The sequence below is a fragment of the Eurosta solidaginis genome, chromosome 1 (genome assembly GCF_040869045.1).
Source record: "Eurosta solidaginis isolate ZX-2024a chromosome 1, ASM4086904v1, whole genome shotgun sequence".
NCBI lineage: Eukaryota > Metazoa > Arthropoda > Insecta > Diptera > Tephritidae > Eurosta > Eurosta solidaginis.
In genome coordinates this window covers 273,491,892-273,509,994 of record NC_090319.1, presented here as the reverse complement: position 1 = coordinate 273,509,994, position 18,103 = coordinate 273,491,892, and the positions used below count along the sequence as shown (strand labels likewise).

General features: G+C 37.0%; 1 protein-coding gene across 1 annotated transcript; it reads right to left on the bottom strand.

Moving 5' to 3' along the window:
• Window positions 1-1,121: 1,121 nt before the first annotated feature.
• Window positions 1,122-15,150, bottom strand: yellow-e2 (L-dopachrome tautomerase yellow-e2). Its single transcript, XM_067760797.1, has 4 exons — window positions 15,086-15,150; window positions 10,348-10,610; window positions 10,090-10,277; window positions 1,122-2,114 (listed from the first exon to the last, which is right to left on the bottom strand). Coding segments are annotated over exons 1-4 (1,317 nt in total). The 5' UTR covers window positions 15,088-15,150; the 3' UTR covers window positions 1,122-1,250.
• Window positions 15,151-18,103: the final 2,953 nt, after the last annotated feature.

Below are 18,103 nucleotides of genomic sequence, written 5' to 3'. Positions count from 1 at the left end.
TAAACACAGAAGGCGCGCTTGGTCGACCAATTGGAAAATTGATATTCCACGAAATAAAGTTGGCAGAGCCCGTAGCTTTAAAAAAAACACCGAATTTGTGACTGTGATTTTTCAGTCGCAGCGATTTCTATCCGTGGCTGTGACTTGAACAGTGCTAAACAAATTAAATGCATCGCAGTAACAGATCAAATATAGTAGATAGTGCTGTAAGATGCGTGCTAGGTTAGTTGCAGCATAAGTTAATTTCGACCAAATCTCTTCGATAGAGAATAGCACAGCAATTGGTAGTAAAAGTGGTTAGTTTGTTTGTGGGCGTCACCTCACTTCAGTTATTTCAACTAGTTCGCCGGTCCGGACTAGGTCTATACTCCACCAAAAATAGATTCGGATGCAAAAGTCTGACCAAAGAATTTAAAGTTGGTGCCACGGGACGAATATAAGCTCACGAAGCTTCCTGCGGATCTGCTTGTGTGGGTGTGCCCTTCAGGAACATCGTGGCGGTTGTGGTTGATATCCAAATACGCAAGAGGTGTTTAACCCGAATGTGGACTTGCATTGCCAGAGGTGTTAGGTAGGCCTCCAACCCCACCTCATGTATCCACTCACATAATTAATTGGTACCAAGGTAAGTGAGTCTGGGCGCCGATCAAACTTTTATTTGATCTGTTTGCATTGGTGCGTCGTGAGACTAGGTCAACGACGGCAGGTATTTACGTTAATCAAACATTTTCATTGCCCATTTCTGCTCTTTTTGCTTTCTTTTTCTTTTGCCCCTTTTCTTTTGTACTTCCTTTCCTCTGGTATCTCCCGTTTCATCTCTCTCTCTTCCGTCTCACTCTTCAGACCGTTGTTGTTGACTGAATCCTCGAAGTCATGTCTCTGATTAGATAGATATAACTACGTAGTTCCGTGCGCCGAGTTGATAACGAGATTCACCGACTTTTTGGGTTATTTTTTCATGGATCCTATCGTTTCTCCAACTGACACCAATTAGTCAAACCAAAGGATACCGAATAATTTTCAACTTTATTTTTAGAACAGAGGGATGGCCTCACTCTTCTTCCACTGGCGAGTGTAGCTGGAAATACGTCCTGAGATGAATTATCTTTGTCCATTCGCATAGAATTCCCTAGCCGATTTAGCCGCTGGATATAAATTAGCTGAACATTTGTAGAATGCAATAATGCCTTGTGGCTTGTATCTATTTGTCAACACTAGAACTACCTATACTAAAATTTATTTCTAAATATTTAACAAGGTCTTCCAATCAATAAATCAACAACGCCGCATTTCAAAATGCGGTAATTTGTCTCATTGAAATTCAAATTACCACCAAAAGACCTCTGCAAACGATTTGATACAATCCAAACCTCATCCTGTCCCCACAAATTTCTTCTGACTTTCAAACCACTAACAAATTGCAGAGTTTCAGGGTTCTCAGCCAACAATGCACGATTATGAAATGTATACGGCGTAGATATATTCCAACCAAAAATACCGATCGGCGCCAAATGTCCACACAATAATACTCCCTGCGCTGTCATTGCCTCTATGCCACATTGTACACCGCGCTTCCCCAGCAATATAAAATGTTCCAGTCCAGAGCTCGGATCATTCAAACTCCAATACGACTGATTATTCACAATATGCAAGGGTATAGCAATTTGTGCATCATTTGAGAGTGAATGAAAGTATAACATACGACGTATTCCCAATGAGTGAGGTGTTGCAGCAAAACTGAATGTTCCATCCATTAGTTCAAAACTCTCACCCGCTATTGTGTGCGTACCAAAGTCAGGATCTGGATAGGTGTATTTGTTTTCAATACGCCACGAACGTCTATTCGATACGTCGTAAACGACAAAGCCATTGCCAGTTGGATCGGCCATATAAACGAAAGCTTTTTGGCATGAACCCCACGGTGCAGGATCAGCAATATCAACGTAGGGTGTGACAAAACGACTGATTTTCGGTTTGTATATACCGAGTGGTAAACGATATCGATGTAAAACAGTGCTGCGTGCTATATCCAAAACTAGGATTTGCGGCGCACAATATTGCACGAATTCAATTTCGCCACTATCCAGTATCCACATATTGCCACAGGAGTCGACCTGATGAAAGGAAATCAAAAAGATTTGTATGAAATCAAAGCTACAGACAATAATTTTCACAATTGAGCGGAAGAAGACTGTATCTTAGCTAATAGCGAGAATAGTGATATTTATTGGGAATAGTACGTACGTATCAGCTGCTGTCCTATCCATCAAGGCGTTTGATCGTACTAGGAAAAGTTGGTCCAGATGGTGACCCCTAACTTTTGTTTTCATTATAACAAGAGGTGATAAGGATGGAAGTAGAGGTTGGATAAGGAATAGGAATAAATATAGGGTTAGGGATAGGGATTAGGATAAGCACGCCCGACGAGAGGGAGGGGGAATGGGGGGATTCACCCCGGGCCCGGAGTTTCTCAGGGGGCCCGCGGGTTACAGGTACTAAGGCATTTTTTTTGAATTTAGGAGAGTCTTTAGTTGTTCCATGTGCAATTTTTAAGCCGAATTTCAAAAGCAACGAATATCTGCATTTCGTTTTAATATTATAGTGAAGTGTGAAAAATAATTTGAAAAGTCCCTTTCCTTAAAATTTAAGAATAAATACATATACATATATTTCATTTGGCAGCTGACTCAAAACGCTGTTTATAAAACACAATTTCTATTACTCAACTGACGCAAACATGTTTTCAACGTATCACTACTCAGTTGAAACGCTAATTCAAAAGGAAGCTACAATTTATACACTTATCAATGAACAGCTAATCACTGAAACTCAAAAGTGGAACGAAATTTTATATAGAATTTTGGACATTATTTTATTTTTGGGTGAAAGAGGCCAAGCTTTAAGAGGTGAAAGTAAATATCTTGGCGAACGAAACAATGGAAATATTTTGGGCATCTTATAACTCATAAGCCATTATGATCCGATACTTAGAGATCATTTGGAGAAAGTTGGATTTCAAAATAGTAGCACAAACGTTTACAAGTTCACTATTTTTCACCAGACATTCAGACAAGTTTATAGAAATTTGTGCAAAACACGTGAGGGAAACTATATTAGATCAACGCAAGAAAGCCAAGTATTTTGCTATTATCGTTGATGCTACGACTGATGCTAGTCACGTTGACTAGGTTCATTTTGCGCTACCTCCATTTCAATTCGAAAGCAACAAATTTTACAATTCAAGAACAGTTTTTGGATTTCGTGGATTGTAACCAAAAAAACTGGTCAGGAAATCGCTAATTTAATTTGCCATACTCTAGGTAAACTTGAAATCCTATTAAAAGATTGTGGTACACAAGGGTACAATAACAGCGCCAATATGAAAAGAGCTTACAACGGAGCACAACGTCACGTTCTCGACAAAAACTCGAATGCTGGTTACTCAGCTTGTGCAACCCACAGTCTCAATTTATGTGGTGTTGATGCTGCAGAATGTTGTATGGCGGCAACTAATTTCTTCGGAGTTGTACAAAAATGTTTTACTATTTTCAGCAGCAGTCCACAACGATTTTACATCCTCAAAAAAACAAGTAAGGAAGGCTAAGTTCGGGTGTAACCGAACATTACATACTCAGCTGAGAGCTTTGGAGACAAAATAAGGGAAAGTCACCATTTAGCAAAATGAACCTAGGGTAACCCTGGAATGTGTTTGTATGACATGTGTATCAAATGAAAGGTGTTAATGATTATTTAAAACGTAGTGGGCCTTAGTTCTATAGGTGGACGCCTTTACGAGATATCGCAATAAGGGTGGACCAGGGGTGACTCTAGAAGGTGTTTGTTCAATATGGGTATCAAATTAAAGGTATTAATGAGGGTTTTAAAAGGGAATGGCGGTAGTTGTATATGTGAAGGCGCTTTCGAGATATCGACCAAAATGTGGACCAGGGTGACCCAGAACATCTTCTGCCGGGTACCGCTAATTTATTAATATATGTATTCCTGCCACAATTCCAAAGGTTTTTGATTTCGCCCTGCAGAACTTTTTCATTTTCTTCTACTTAATATGGTAGGTGTCACACCCATTTTACAAAGTTTTTTCCAAAGTTATATTTTGCGTCAATAAACCAATCCAATTACCATGTTTCATCTATTTTTTCATATTTGGTACAGAATTATGGCATTTTTTCATTTTTCGTAATTTTCGATATCGGAAAAGTGGGCGTGGTCATAGTCGGATTTCGGCCATATTTTATACCAAGATAAAGTGGCTTCAGAATGGTAAGTGAACTAAGTTTAGTTAAGAATTATCGTTTTTTGGGCAAGTTATCGTGTTAACGGCCGATCGGAAGGACAGACGGTCGACTGTGTATAAAAACTGGGCGTGGCTTCAACCGATTTCGCCCATTTTCACAGAAAACAGTTATCGTCATAGAATCTATGTCCCTACCAAATTTCACAAGGAGTGGTAAATTTTTGTTCGACTTATGACATTAAAAGTATTCTAGACGAATTAAATGAAAAAGGGCGGAGTTACGCCCATTTTGAAATTTTCTTTTATCTGTGTATTTTGTTGCATCATATCATTACTAGAGTCGAATGTTGACATAATTTACTTTTATAAAAAAAAAAAAATTTACTTTTATACTGTAAATATATTAAATTTTTTGTTAAAATTTGACTTAAAAAAAATTTTTTTTTAAAGTGGGCGTGTTTGTCATCCGATTTCGCTAATTTTTATTTAGCACACATATAGTAATAGGAGTAACGTGCCTACCAAATTTCATAATGATATCTTCAACGACTGCCAAATTACAGCTTGCAAAACTTTTAAATTACCTTCTTTTAAAAGTGGGCGGTGCCACGCCCATTGTCCAAAATTTTTCTAATTTTCTATTTTGCGTCATAAAGTCAACGCACCTACCAAGTTTCATCGCTTCATCCGTCTTTTAATGAATTATAGCACTTTTTCAGTTCTTCGAAATTTTCGATATCGAAAAAGTGGGTGTGGTTGTAGTCCGACTTCGTTCATTTTAGATAAAGATCTGAGATGAGCGCCCAGGAATCTACATACCAAATTTCATCAAGATACCTCAAAAGTTACTCAAGTTATCGTGTTTACAGACGGACATGGATAAATGAATTTCTTTTTTCACCCAGGTCATTTTGATATATAAAAGTCTATATCTATCTCGATTAGTTTATGCCGTTACGGATTAACGTTATGCGAACAAAGTTAATATACTATGTGAGCTCTGCTCAGCTGAGTATAAAAATGTACCGAGCTCTCTTCACAGTCTTTCAGACACTAGGTGGTCGGCTAGAATTGAGGCCATCAGACCATTCGCAAGCCATGTTCCAGGATTAACACAAGCACTAAACGGATTACTTAAGCTAAATTTGACTGCGCAAGCATATGGAGATGTTGCCGGCATTCTCAAGTGCATCAACAAGTTCGAATGTATCTTGCTGTCCTCAATTTGGTTCAAAATAGCATTAATGAAAGAAACGTCGTACTCCAAGCTAGAGACGCCACCATAGATGTTGAGGTCCGACATCTAGATGCCTTATTAGCTGATTTGAAGTTGATCAGGAACCAATGGGAACAATTTTAAATGAATGCAAAACAGTTTCTATTCAATTGAACATCTCGCCAAAGTTTCCGGACATTCAAAAGAGAAAACCCAAACTACGTTTTCAAGATAATTGAAATGAGATGATTACGGATGATCCAGAGTCTGATTTTAAAAACAATACATTATTGGTGATCGTTGATTCGGTAATCACTGGCATTACTGAATGATTTGCAGCTATGAGAAATTTGAGCGAGACGTTTTCCTTTTTGTGGCAATTTGAAGAAATGGATGAAACTGCGGTTCGGGCGAGCGCAGCAAAATTTGTCGAAAAATATAAGTCGACCTTTCTCAAAGCTTAGAATGCGAAATAATTCACTTGAAACACATTTACGAAGCAAATTTTGATAAAGGTCTGTCACCTTTGGAATTGCTAAATGCCATCTATGTTCAAAATCTTTATACAATTATCTTTTGCACTATACTTGTCACTGTAGCTAGTGCAGAAGGTTCTTTCAGCGTCATTGCAAAAATCAAAACTTTCATAGATCGTATTCATCTCAAGAGCGAGTTTCAGGACTTGCCACGCTTTGTGTTGCGTGTTCCGTTTTGGCAAGACAGTTAAATTTTGATATTATTATAAACAAGTAAGGAAGGCTAAGTTCGGATTTAACCGAACATTACATACTCAGTTGAGAGCTGTGGAGACAAAGTAAGGGAAATCACCATGTTGTAAAAGGAACCTAGGGTAACCCTGGAATTTGTTTGTATGACATGTGTATCAAATGGAAGGTATTAAAGAGTATTTTAAGAGGAAGTGGGCCATAGATCTATAGATGGACGCCATTTAGGGATATCGTCATAAAGGTGGACCAGGCCTGACTCGAGAATTTGTTTGTACGATATGGGTATCAAATGAAATGTGTTAATGAGTATTTTAAAAGGGCGTGGGTCTTAGTTCTATAGGTGGACGCCTTTTCGAGATATCGCCATAAACGTGGACCAGGGGTGACTCTAGAATTTGTTTGTACTATATGGGTATCAAATGAAAGGTGTTAATAAGTATTTTAAAAGGGCGTAGGTCTTAGTTCTATAGGTGGACGCCTTTTCGAGATATCGCCATAAAGTGGACCAGGGGTGACTCTAGAATTTGTTTGTACGATATGGGTATCAAATGAAAGTCGTTAATGAGTATTTTAGAAGGGAGTGGGCCTTAGTTCTATAGGTGGACGCCTTTTCGGAATATCGTTATAAAAGTGGACCTGGGTTGACTCTAGAATGCGTTTGTACAATATGGGTGTCAAACGAAAAGTGTAATAAGTGTTTTAAAAGGGAGTGGGCCTTTGTTCTATGAGTGGACGCCTTTTCGGGATATTGCCATAAACGTGGACCAGGGGTGACTCTAGAATGCGTTTGTACAATATGGGTATCAAATGAAAGGTGCTAATGATTATTTTAAAAGCGAGTGGGCCTTAGTTTTATAGGTGGACGCCTTTTCGAGATATCGCCATAAAGGTGGACCAAGGGTGACTCTAGAATTTGTTTGTACGATATGGGTATCAAATGAAAGGTGTTAATAAGTATTTTAAAAGGGCGTAGGTCTTAGTTCTATAGGTGGACGCCTTTTCGAGATATCGCCATAAAGTGGACCAGGGGTGACTCTAGAATTTGTTTGTTCGATATGGGTATCAAATGAAAGTCGTTAATGAGTATTTTAAAAGGGTGTGGGTCTTAGTTCTATAGGTGGACGCCTTTTCGAATTATCGCCATAAAGGTGGACCAGGGGTGACACTAGAATTTGTTTGTACGATATGGGTATCAAATGAAAGGTGTTAATGAGTATTTTAAAAGAGCGTGGGTCTTAGTTCTATAGGTGGACGCCTTTTCGAGATATCTCCATAAAGGTAGACCAGGGGTGACTCTAGAATTTGTTTGTACGATATGGGTATCAAATGAAAGGTGTTAATGAGCATTTTAAAAGGGAGTGGGCCTTAGTTCTATAGGTGGATGCCTTTTCGAAATATCGCCATAAAGGTGGGCCAGGGGTGACTCTAGAGTTTTTGTGTACGATATGGGTATCAAATGAAAGGTGTTAATGAGCATTTTAAAAGGGAGTGGGCCTTAGTTCTATAGGTGGATGCCTTTTCGAGATATCGCCATAAAGGTAGGCCAGGGGTGACTCTAGAATTTTTTTGTACGATATGGGTATCAAATGAAAGGTGTTAATGAGTATTTTAAAAAGGCGTGGGCCTTAGTTCTATATGTGGACGCCTTTTCGAGATATCGCCATAAACGTGGACAAGGGGTGACTCTAGAATGTGTTTGTACGATATGGGTATCAAATTAAAGGTATTAATGAGGGTTTTAAAAGGGAGTGGCCCTTAGTTGTATATGTGAAGGCGTTTTCGAGATATCTACCAAAATGTGGACCAGGGTGATCCAGAACATCATCTGTCGGGTACCGCTAATTTATTTATATATGTAATACCACGTACAGTATTCCTTCCAAGATTCCAAGGGCTTTTGATTTCGCCCTGCAAAACTTTTTCATTTTCTTCTACTTAATATGGTAGGTGTCACACCCATTTTACCAAGTTTTTTTCTAAAGTTATATTTTGCGTCAATAGACCAATACAATTACCATGTTTCATCCCTTTTTTCGTATTTGGTATATAATTATGGCATTTTTTTCATTTTTCGTAATTTTCGATATCGAAAAAGTGGGCGTGGTCATATTCGGATTTCGGCCATTTTTTAAACCAATACAAAGTGAGTTCAGATAAGTACCTGAACTGGGTTTAGTAAAGATATATCGATTTTTGCTCAAGTTATCGTGTTAACGGCCGAGCGGAAGGACAGACGGTCGACTATGTATAAAAACTGGGCGTGGCTTCAAACCAATTTCGCCCTTTTTCACAGAAAACAGTTATCGTCCTAGAAGCTAAGCCCCTACCAAATTTCACAGGGATTGGTTAATAATTGTTAGACTTATGGCATTAAAAGAATCCTAGACAAATTAAATGAAAGAGGGCGGAGCCACGCCCATTTTGAAATTTTCTTTTATTTTTGTATTTTGTTGCACCATATCATTACTGGAGTTGAATGTTGGTTAATTTTCTTATATGCTGTAAAGATATTAACTTTTCTTTTAAAATTTGAATTTAAAAAAAACTTTTTTTTAAAAAGTGGGCGTGGTCGTTTTCCGATTTTGCTAATTTTTATTAAGCAGACATAAAGTAATAAGAGTAACGTTCCTGCCAAATTTCGTCATGATATCTTCAACGACTGCCAAATTACAGCTTGCAAAACTTCTAAATTACCTTCATTTAAAAGTGGGCGGTGCCACGCCCATTGTCCAAAATTTTACTAGTTTTCTATTCTGCGTCATAAGCTCAACTCACCCACCAAGTTTCATCGCTTAATGCGTATTTGGTAATGAATTATCGCACTTTTTCGATTTTTCGAAATTTTCGATATCGTAAAAGTGGGCGTGGTTATTGTCCGATATCGTTAATTTTAAATAGCGATCTGAGATGAGTGCCCAGGAACCTACATACCAAATTTCATCAAGATACCTCAAAATTTACTCAAGTTATCGTGTTAACGGACAGACGGACGGACGGACGGACATGGCTCAATCGAATTTTTTTTCATCATTATATTTATCAGAAATGTACTAAAACTAACTAGAAAAGATTATTTGAAATAATATGTGGATGTTAAAATAGAACTTTAATAAAACAGTATAAATAGTAAATAGTCTGTTAATTTTATTTTCAGCTCTTGTCCAAAAATCATTTAGTTGATGTGGCAAAAATTTCTTTTGATGTAATCCATCAATAACGATTCATGAATGAGACGTCATTAATTCAAATTAATCAAATGTATTAGTGGATTTTTTATAGGGGCCCGTAAATTGTTTAGTCCCGGGCCCGTATTTTCTCTCTACGGCCCTGAGGATAAGGATAGGGATAGGGGGAGAAATTATAAGGAAAACGGTTTTAACAAATTAATCTCATATATTAATTGAAATGGTAACCGAGAAATCTGCGGCCACCGTGGTGTGATGGTAGCGTGCTCCGCCCACCACAACGAATGCCCTGGGTTCCCGCCTCGGGAAAAGCAACTTAAAATTTTTAGAAATAAAGTTTTTCAATTAGAAGAACATTTTTCTAAGTGGGGTTGCCACTCGGCAGTGATTGGCAAGCACTCCGAGTGTATTTCTGCCATGAAAAGCTCTCAGTGAAAACTCATCTGCCTCGCAGATGCCGTTCAGAGTCGGCATAAAACTAGTAGGTCCCGTCCCGCCAATTTGTAGGAAAAATTAAAAAAGGAGAACGACGCAAATTGGAAGAGAAGCTCGGCCTAAAATCTCTTCGGAGGTTATCGCGCCTTACATTTATTTAGTTTTTTATTTTTAACCGAGAAATCTATAACTTTATATATCATCGAATAAGTTACTGTAAAGCCAAGACGGTGTTCTCTTCCGCTCATACGTCGATACATACATATATACCTGTATACGGTAGACGGATGTGAGACCATTACAATCCCCGCCATGTGTACTATGCCAATCATAACTCGGGAACGGTTGTAGCTCGGGGCCATTTGGACGTACAACATCCGTTAAGGTGGCCAGTGAATAAGGCACACCGCGGCCAAAACGAGGTATGGTCAAGAAAATTTCTGGCCGATATCTGTTAGCTGTTAATAGATTAAAAATGCGTTGTTAATCTCAAGGAAGCTAATACATATTTCACAAATCTATATTTACGTAAATAATAGACATCGACATCTATTGGTAAAGGAATATCCGGCTGGTAGCGGCCACTAAGCAGTGCAGTCTGTCTTTCAAATTCACTTGGAAAACCAAACTCTAAATTCCTTGCTTCATAAACTTTCGTTAATTCCTTATACTTGTTAGTGCATTGGTGGTAATTTTGTAGCTTTCGTTCATATTTTTGGCTATACGAGTATTGGGGTTGACTTTCACCAATGCTAAAAACAACGCAGATTAAATACAGCCAGATTGAATGCCTGCAAAGAAAAGAGATATTAATAAAAAGTCAATTTGTTTATTTGATTATATTAAAACGAATTTAAATATTGTACCATGGATATGAGTTAACGTGCTTTGCGTCAGATCACTCCTACTCGTATGGTAACAGATTTGCGAACTTTCACGAGAAAGTAAAAACCTGTTCGCAAATAACAATAACTAGAGCGAATTTAGCGTTGCCAAGTTTTGGGCCGCACCTTTTTTCCAAATGTACAAACATACTTGCTCCCTAACTATTGTAGAGCTTCTTGCCCGAGTGGGAATAAGGAAAGCGAAAAATATATGGAAGGTGCATCGACTCATCGAGCGCAGCGCCCTCCTAACTCATCGGCCTTTTTGTTACCTTCTATCTGTATAGATGTATGTATCGTCCAGTATGAGTGACGTGTCTCCAATGCTTTTTTGCATTACAGGCCGCAACTTAAAAAAGTTCTGTGTGATGTTATTGCTTGACTATCAACATACATATATATTGCCTGCAGCTTGAGAACTCTTCATCGATCTGGTGGCCTGTAGATTATACTTATTTCTGGAACGACACGGTAAACAGCAGAACCGAACCTTTCCGTTAATTTGGAACCTTCGGTATACATATGTATATAGCATGGTCTGCCATTTTCGCATCCTTGCGCCAACCCTCCGACTCTATTGTGGCTCCAAGATATGTTTCGAAGCTGAGACACGGGACAATGTAATCTGTTCGCCCTATATTAGATGACGCTATAGTGTTATGGTCATACGGCCTGCGTTCAAGTTGCCCCGAGACCTTAACCTTGTTGCAGTTGTTAACGCTACATTCCTGGTCATTAAGTTTTCAGGCGGGATGTGCAGAATGGCATGCAAAGCTGCTTTCGCGGCCGTTTCTAAGGGCCTCTGTTATGCTAATCATTCATTATCTGCATGCCACTCTAGTGTTTTTGTATACGTAATTTTTTGTGTGCCAAGGAGGGAGTATGGCCGATAGGCCCCACATGTACCCTAGCATCCTCTTGCATGCATACAGTGCCGCGGAAGCTTTCTTCGCTCTCTTTCTCACGAAGAGTTTACGCGAGAATTTACTATCTAGTATAGTTCCTAGATATTTTGTCCGTAATGTTCTTGTAAGGTTACCTCTCTTAGCTTGGGTCTTGGTACCTTATATTTTATAGTAAATAACACTACATCAGCATTTCAGCATTGGCGGTTAATCTGACTTTTCAGAATCGGTAACTTCCGTATACTTTTTTAGTACAAGATACATTTTAGAACCGCGTACTATTTCAGAACGGGGAACTTTTTAGAACTTTTTCGGATTCGTGTAATTTTTCAGGACCGGGTACTTGTTCGAAACGGGTATTTTTTTTAGAGACTGATAAGACACTCGGTTGACGAACGTACTTATAAAACACATTTACATACAAAGTGAAGCTAATATACTTAAGAGTGTTACAATACCGGTCAACTTGCTTTTAAACCTTTTCCAGTTTAAGTTCAGAAAATTACAATTCAAGTTCAGAATTTCCAATTTAAATTCAGAAATTTACAATTAAAGTTCAGGAATTTACAATTCAAGTTCAGAATTTTCAATTCAAGTTCAGAGATTTACAATTCAAGTTCAGAAAATTACAATTCAAGTTCAGAAATCCCAATTTAAATTCAGAAATTTACAATTCAAACTCAGAAAATTACAATTCAAGTTCAGAAATTCCAATTTAAATTCAGAAATTTCCAACTCAAGTTCCGAAATTTCCAATTCAAGTTCAGATAATTACAATTTAAATTCAGAAAATTGCAATTCAAGTTCAGAAAATTACAATTCAAGTTCAGAATTTTTAATTCAAGTTCAGAAAATGTGTCGGGTATTTTTTTTTTTCATCCAATGGAAATAAATGTATGTAAGATGGTATCTATATGTTAAGGAGGCATTGGACATCTTAACTCGTTTAAATCAATTTTTGGAGATTGCGAAGAAAAACTCTCGCTCATAAGAAGCAATTGCAATGCCATCCAGCTATATTCTTAGCGTCACAACCTTTGATCTGCACTGAGTATGACGGCAGTGCTGCCGAAGATATGACCACTTAAACAGTCAACGGAGCGTCCACACTCCCGGAAGTAACGTATAGGTACTGTCTGCATAGACCTTGGCGCCATATGTCAAAATATCTCAACTTATCCATTCATCATGAATTGGCACTTAATCGCGATTTTGGCAGTTTCATAACAAATCATGCCAGCTTTCCCTGCTTCGCGGTAACTGACAGCGATTGGGAGCACCATGAGAGGTCAAGTCTTCCTCCACCTTCGCAACTCCGTGGAGGTCTCTCCCTTCCACTGCTTCCAAACTGCTGTTTTAACTGAAGTACTTTCTTGGCCGTAGCGTCATCATGCACTTGTTGGAAATAATTGTTCTCCATTTGATTTCAAGATTCGGATTGTACACTTACTTACTTAATTGGCGCTTAACCGTCTAAACGGTTATGGCCGTCCAACAAGGCGTATACACACAAGGGATGTACACACCTTGACGACAACTTGGGGTACACTACTATACCCAAACCACTATTTTGGCAACATGGTCAACGAAGCATCAACATTTCCGCAAGTAACATATAAGTATAAAATTAATTAATTAAAATAACTTTTGAAAATTAATACCCTACTTATAAATTTTTGAATTCGAACTGTAATTTTCTGAACTTGAAATGTAATTTTCTGAACTTGAATTGTAATTTTCTGAAATTGAATTGTAATTTTCTGAACATGAAATGAAAATTCTGAACTTGAGTTGTAATTTTCTGAATTTGAGTTGTAAATTTCTGAATTTAAATTGGAATTTCTGAACTTGAATTGTAATTGTCTGAATTTGAATTGTAAATTTCTGAATTTAAATTGCAAAATCTGAACTTGAATTGTAAATTTCTGAATTTAAACTGGAAATTCTGAACTTGAATTGTAATTTTCTGATCTTGAATTGCATTTTTCTGAACTTGAATTGTAAATTTCTGAACTTAAACTGGAAAAGGTGTAGTAGGCTGTGTATTTTTTTGCGTAATGAAACCGTAACTTGAGAAATAATCGACATAGATCAATAAAGTTTGAGCTAGATGTTCTCTCTACAAAACTACTTATGGCAAATTAAGCTATCGTTAAAATTTAATTACACTACTATTTTTTATATGCTATGGTTCGGTTATTGATTGTACCTACACCGGCTATTCTTAGTATTCAACGGTTATTTTTTCTGGAAATACTGAATGTCAATTTCAAATCATGACTAAACACTAGATCTCATCACTAAACAAAAGCTCAATATATGCCCTTGATCGACGTTTGCCAAGCACCAACACCATAATTTTGCTGCTTTTACAGGGTGCCAAAGATTTATGTTTTATTTATTGAACTTTTTATAACACTCAAAAGTTTGAGAATTCGAGGGGCACATTTCCAAATTTTTTTACGTTTCACTGAACACATTTATTTAATTGACATTTCACTCTATTTCAACAATTATTTAATAGTTAAAAATAAATAATGAAACACAATAACACTTTATAACCCTTCGATATTTTCCAAAAAATTTTCCGCCGCAATTAAAATTTCATATATATGTATGTAGGTCGAAGTGTAAGAATCTTCATCACCATTAAATTGGCGTTTAACCACACGAGTGATTTTAGCCTTTTATAGCAAGTCACGGCAGCTCTCCCTGTTTCGCAATAACTGACGTCAATTGGGACCACCAAGGGAGGTGAATATCCTCAACCTGCTTTTCGCAACTCAGTGCAGGTCTCCCCATATCTCTGCTTCCAAACGGCGATATCAACTGAAACACTTTCTAGACCGGAGCGTCTTCATCAATTCGCATGACATGACCTAGCCAGCGAAGCCTTTGATTTTTATTTGCTGCACTATCTTCATATCTATCTAAAGATCATACAGCTCATCATTATACCTTCGCCGACTCTTTCTTGGATAAAAGCAAGTACTTCGTCTTGCCCACATTTACAGCAAAACCTCTTTATCTAATCCACAGAAGGTAGAACTCAAGGCGCGTTTGTTAATATCATCAGCATACGTCAGTAATAGTACGTTCTTATAAATAGTTTAAACCATAGCGGTTTAGACCTGCTTCTAGAATTGAAGTATAAAAATATCCACGAAATTCAATATTTTAGCTAAGTTACGAATGATCATTTCATTTATTTATAAATTTTCTATTAATACACTAATTACATAAGTAATTTAAGTTAATGTGGAAATAAAAGCAAAATATTTAAAATTTATATGACAATGACAACAAACTTGTTCTATTCTTGTTTACGTGTTTTTTATGATTGTTTACTATTAATAAAACATTTTAGTATTTGTCACATCGGAACAACAAATAAATATTTTTAAACAAACGTGTTTGCAATTCGTGAAAACTATGCAAATATCTGTAATATTATTTGTTTTATGCTTTTGAACTCACATTTTAGGTAAATAAATAAAAAATTATCTTCTCGTTACAAATACGTTTTAAAGATTGCAACCGTTCTGCACTTTGAAATTGAACTGATTTTATATTTAGATTTTTTTCGGGTTAAGCCCCTTATTGTGTGAAATTTTTATGCGAACTTCTTTAGACAAGTATGTTGATCTCAATTTGATCATGTCGTACTTCATTTTTTTGTTTCTATTATTATTTGTTTTTTGTTTAATTTAAATGTACAGTAAGAATGAAAATATTAGAATTGTAATTAGGCATAATGGACGGTAATATAAGTAGGATATTTTTTTACTTCATCACTCGACCCAGATCATCTACATGGATATATATGTATCTGCAAAACACATACACACCTATGCGGAAAACTTGGGTGTTTTTAAACGGTTTTATTTAGGTTGACTTGACAGGGTGCACGGCTGCACGGCCGTTGTGAACGAATTTTGTAATTAAAATTTAAGTAACTAACTGGCGCAAGGATCGAGATATTCACAAAAATCGTATTCGTGGTCCGATTTGGCTCATATTTGGAACTCATAATACATACAAGAACAGAAAGCGACCTATGAAAAAAATCGCCGCTAGGTGGCGCAAGGTTCGAGATATTCACAAAAATCGTATTTGTGGTCCGATTTGGTTCATATTTGGAACACATAATACATACATGAATAGAAAGCGGCCTATGATGTCGGATTTGGCTCATATTTGGAACAAATATTACATACAGTTCGGTAGAAGTGACATCAAAATATTTTGGAGTTGGAGGAGGGACAAGCATACGTAGCGTAGAGTCGAATAAAGTCTTTGAAAGGATTATGTATTGAGGACTTAGATTGTAACAAATTCTCAGGAAAGAGTCCTTGTAATAATGAGCCACTCAATGAACTAAATAGAGTGAGAAATAAAAAACTTGAAAATAAAATTATTAAAAAAATTTTTTTAAGTTAAACGGTTTTATTGAAAACAATACTTACATGAAATAATAATAATACTAAAAGCTAGAAAATAATCAGGTAGGTCCTAGGTACTAGTCACCACACTCCTCATCAACCTAGGGCCTTGATCAGACAAATAAATAAAAGAGAAATGAAATTTTTGATTTTCGTTTCGGTATTATTGGTATCGAGGTTAGAAGGCGCCGTTCGATATCTCTCCCGTGATATTTAGATATGTTTTAGCAGTCGTATGAAACAAGCAAACACGGAGATAAACCCTAGTATTAAAGATAAACGTAGTATTAAAGAGATCGTCTCATAAAAAAGAAAAAAAAATTTCGAATAGCTCGAAAAGGTGCTTCCCAAACTCGCTATACAAATGACTTTAATGTACATATACTGATAGAACCGTTCTCTCTTTCTATTAGAACAACCGAGGTGAAAAAATCCCTTTCAATATAAGTATATCTCTTAATTACTAGATGCCCATCATCGATACTATGGATACATTCAGTCTATGTATTTATTGTTCGACCACGTAAAATGTCAGTTGAGTTAAAACGCCAATTTTAGATCAGTTTAGTTCACATTGTACTGCTCTTAATTTAACAAAAATTAATATATACCTTATTGAACAATATACCTCTTGAAGCTTCCTACTTTTTTCGATGATCACTCGAAATATTTTTCTGTTTCCAATTTTCGTCTTGAACGATTACAGACCTTAACACTGACTAACACTGTATAGCACATAATCGAATTTTTATAGTGAGAACTATTTTTTATCTCTACACTTAACAACTATTTCAAAACATATTGTTGATTTCATATCAATTCGATCAAACAATGATTTTCGAGATTATATGGTTTACTTATAGCTGAATTTGATATTGTTTACATTATTCCTTTAGACAGGTGAATGTGTGCAAATAATATAAATAAATAAATAAATGTAAGCCGCGATAAACTCCGAAGAGATTTTGGGCCGAGCTTCTCTTCCAATTTGCGTCGTGCTCCTTTTTAATTTCTCAAAGGCAGATAAATTTTCACTGAGAGCTTTTCATGGCAGAAATACACTCGAAGTGCTTGACAAACACTGCCGAGACTGCCGAGAGCCGATCCTGCTTAGAAAAATGTTCTCCTAATTGAAAACACTGTTTCCAAAATTTTGATGTTGCTTTTCCCAGGGCGTGAACCTAGGATATTCGGTGTAATAGGAGGAGCACGCTACCATCACACCACGGCAGTCGCTGTGCAAATGATATAAAATAATATAGATAACAAGTAAGGAAGGTTAAGTTCGGGTGTAACCGAACATTACATACTCAGCTGAGCGCTTTGGAGACAAAATAAGGGAAAATCACCATGTAGGAAAATGAACCTAGGGTAACCCTGGAATGTGTTTGTATGACATTGGTATGAAATGGAAGGTATTAAAGAGTATTTTAAAAGGGAGTGGACCATAGTTCTATAGATGGTCGCCATTTCGGGATATCGCCATAAAGGTGGAACAGGGGTGACTCTAGAATGTGATTTTACGATATGGGAATCAAATGAAAGGTGTTAGTGAGTATTTTAAAAGGGAGTGATCCTTAGTTCCATAGGTGGACGCCGTTTCGAGATATCGCCATAAAGGTGGACCAGGGGTGACCCTAGAATTTGTTTGTACGATATGGGTATCAAATGAAAGGTGTTAATGAGTATTTTTAAAGGGAGTGGGCCTTACTTCTATAGGTGGACGCCTTTTCGAGACTCTAGAAAGTGTTTGTACGATATGGGTATCAAACGAAAGGTGTTAATGAGTATTTTAAATGGGAGTCTATATTTGGACGCCATTTCGAGATATCGCCATAAGGGTGCACCAGGGGTGACTCTAGAATATGTTTGTACGATATGGATATCAAATGAAAGGTGTTAATGAGTATTTTCAAAGGACGTGGGGCTTATTTCTATAGGTGGACGCCTTTTTGAGATATCGCCATAAAGGTGGACCAGTAGTGGAATTCACTAACTTTTTTAACCATCGCTATATTTGCGAATCGATAACTATAACGATTTTGTTATTCAG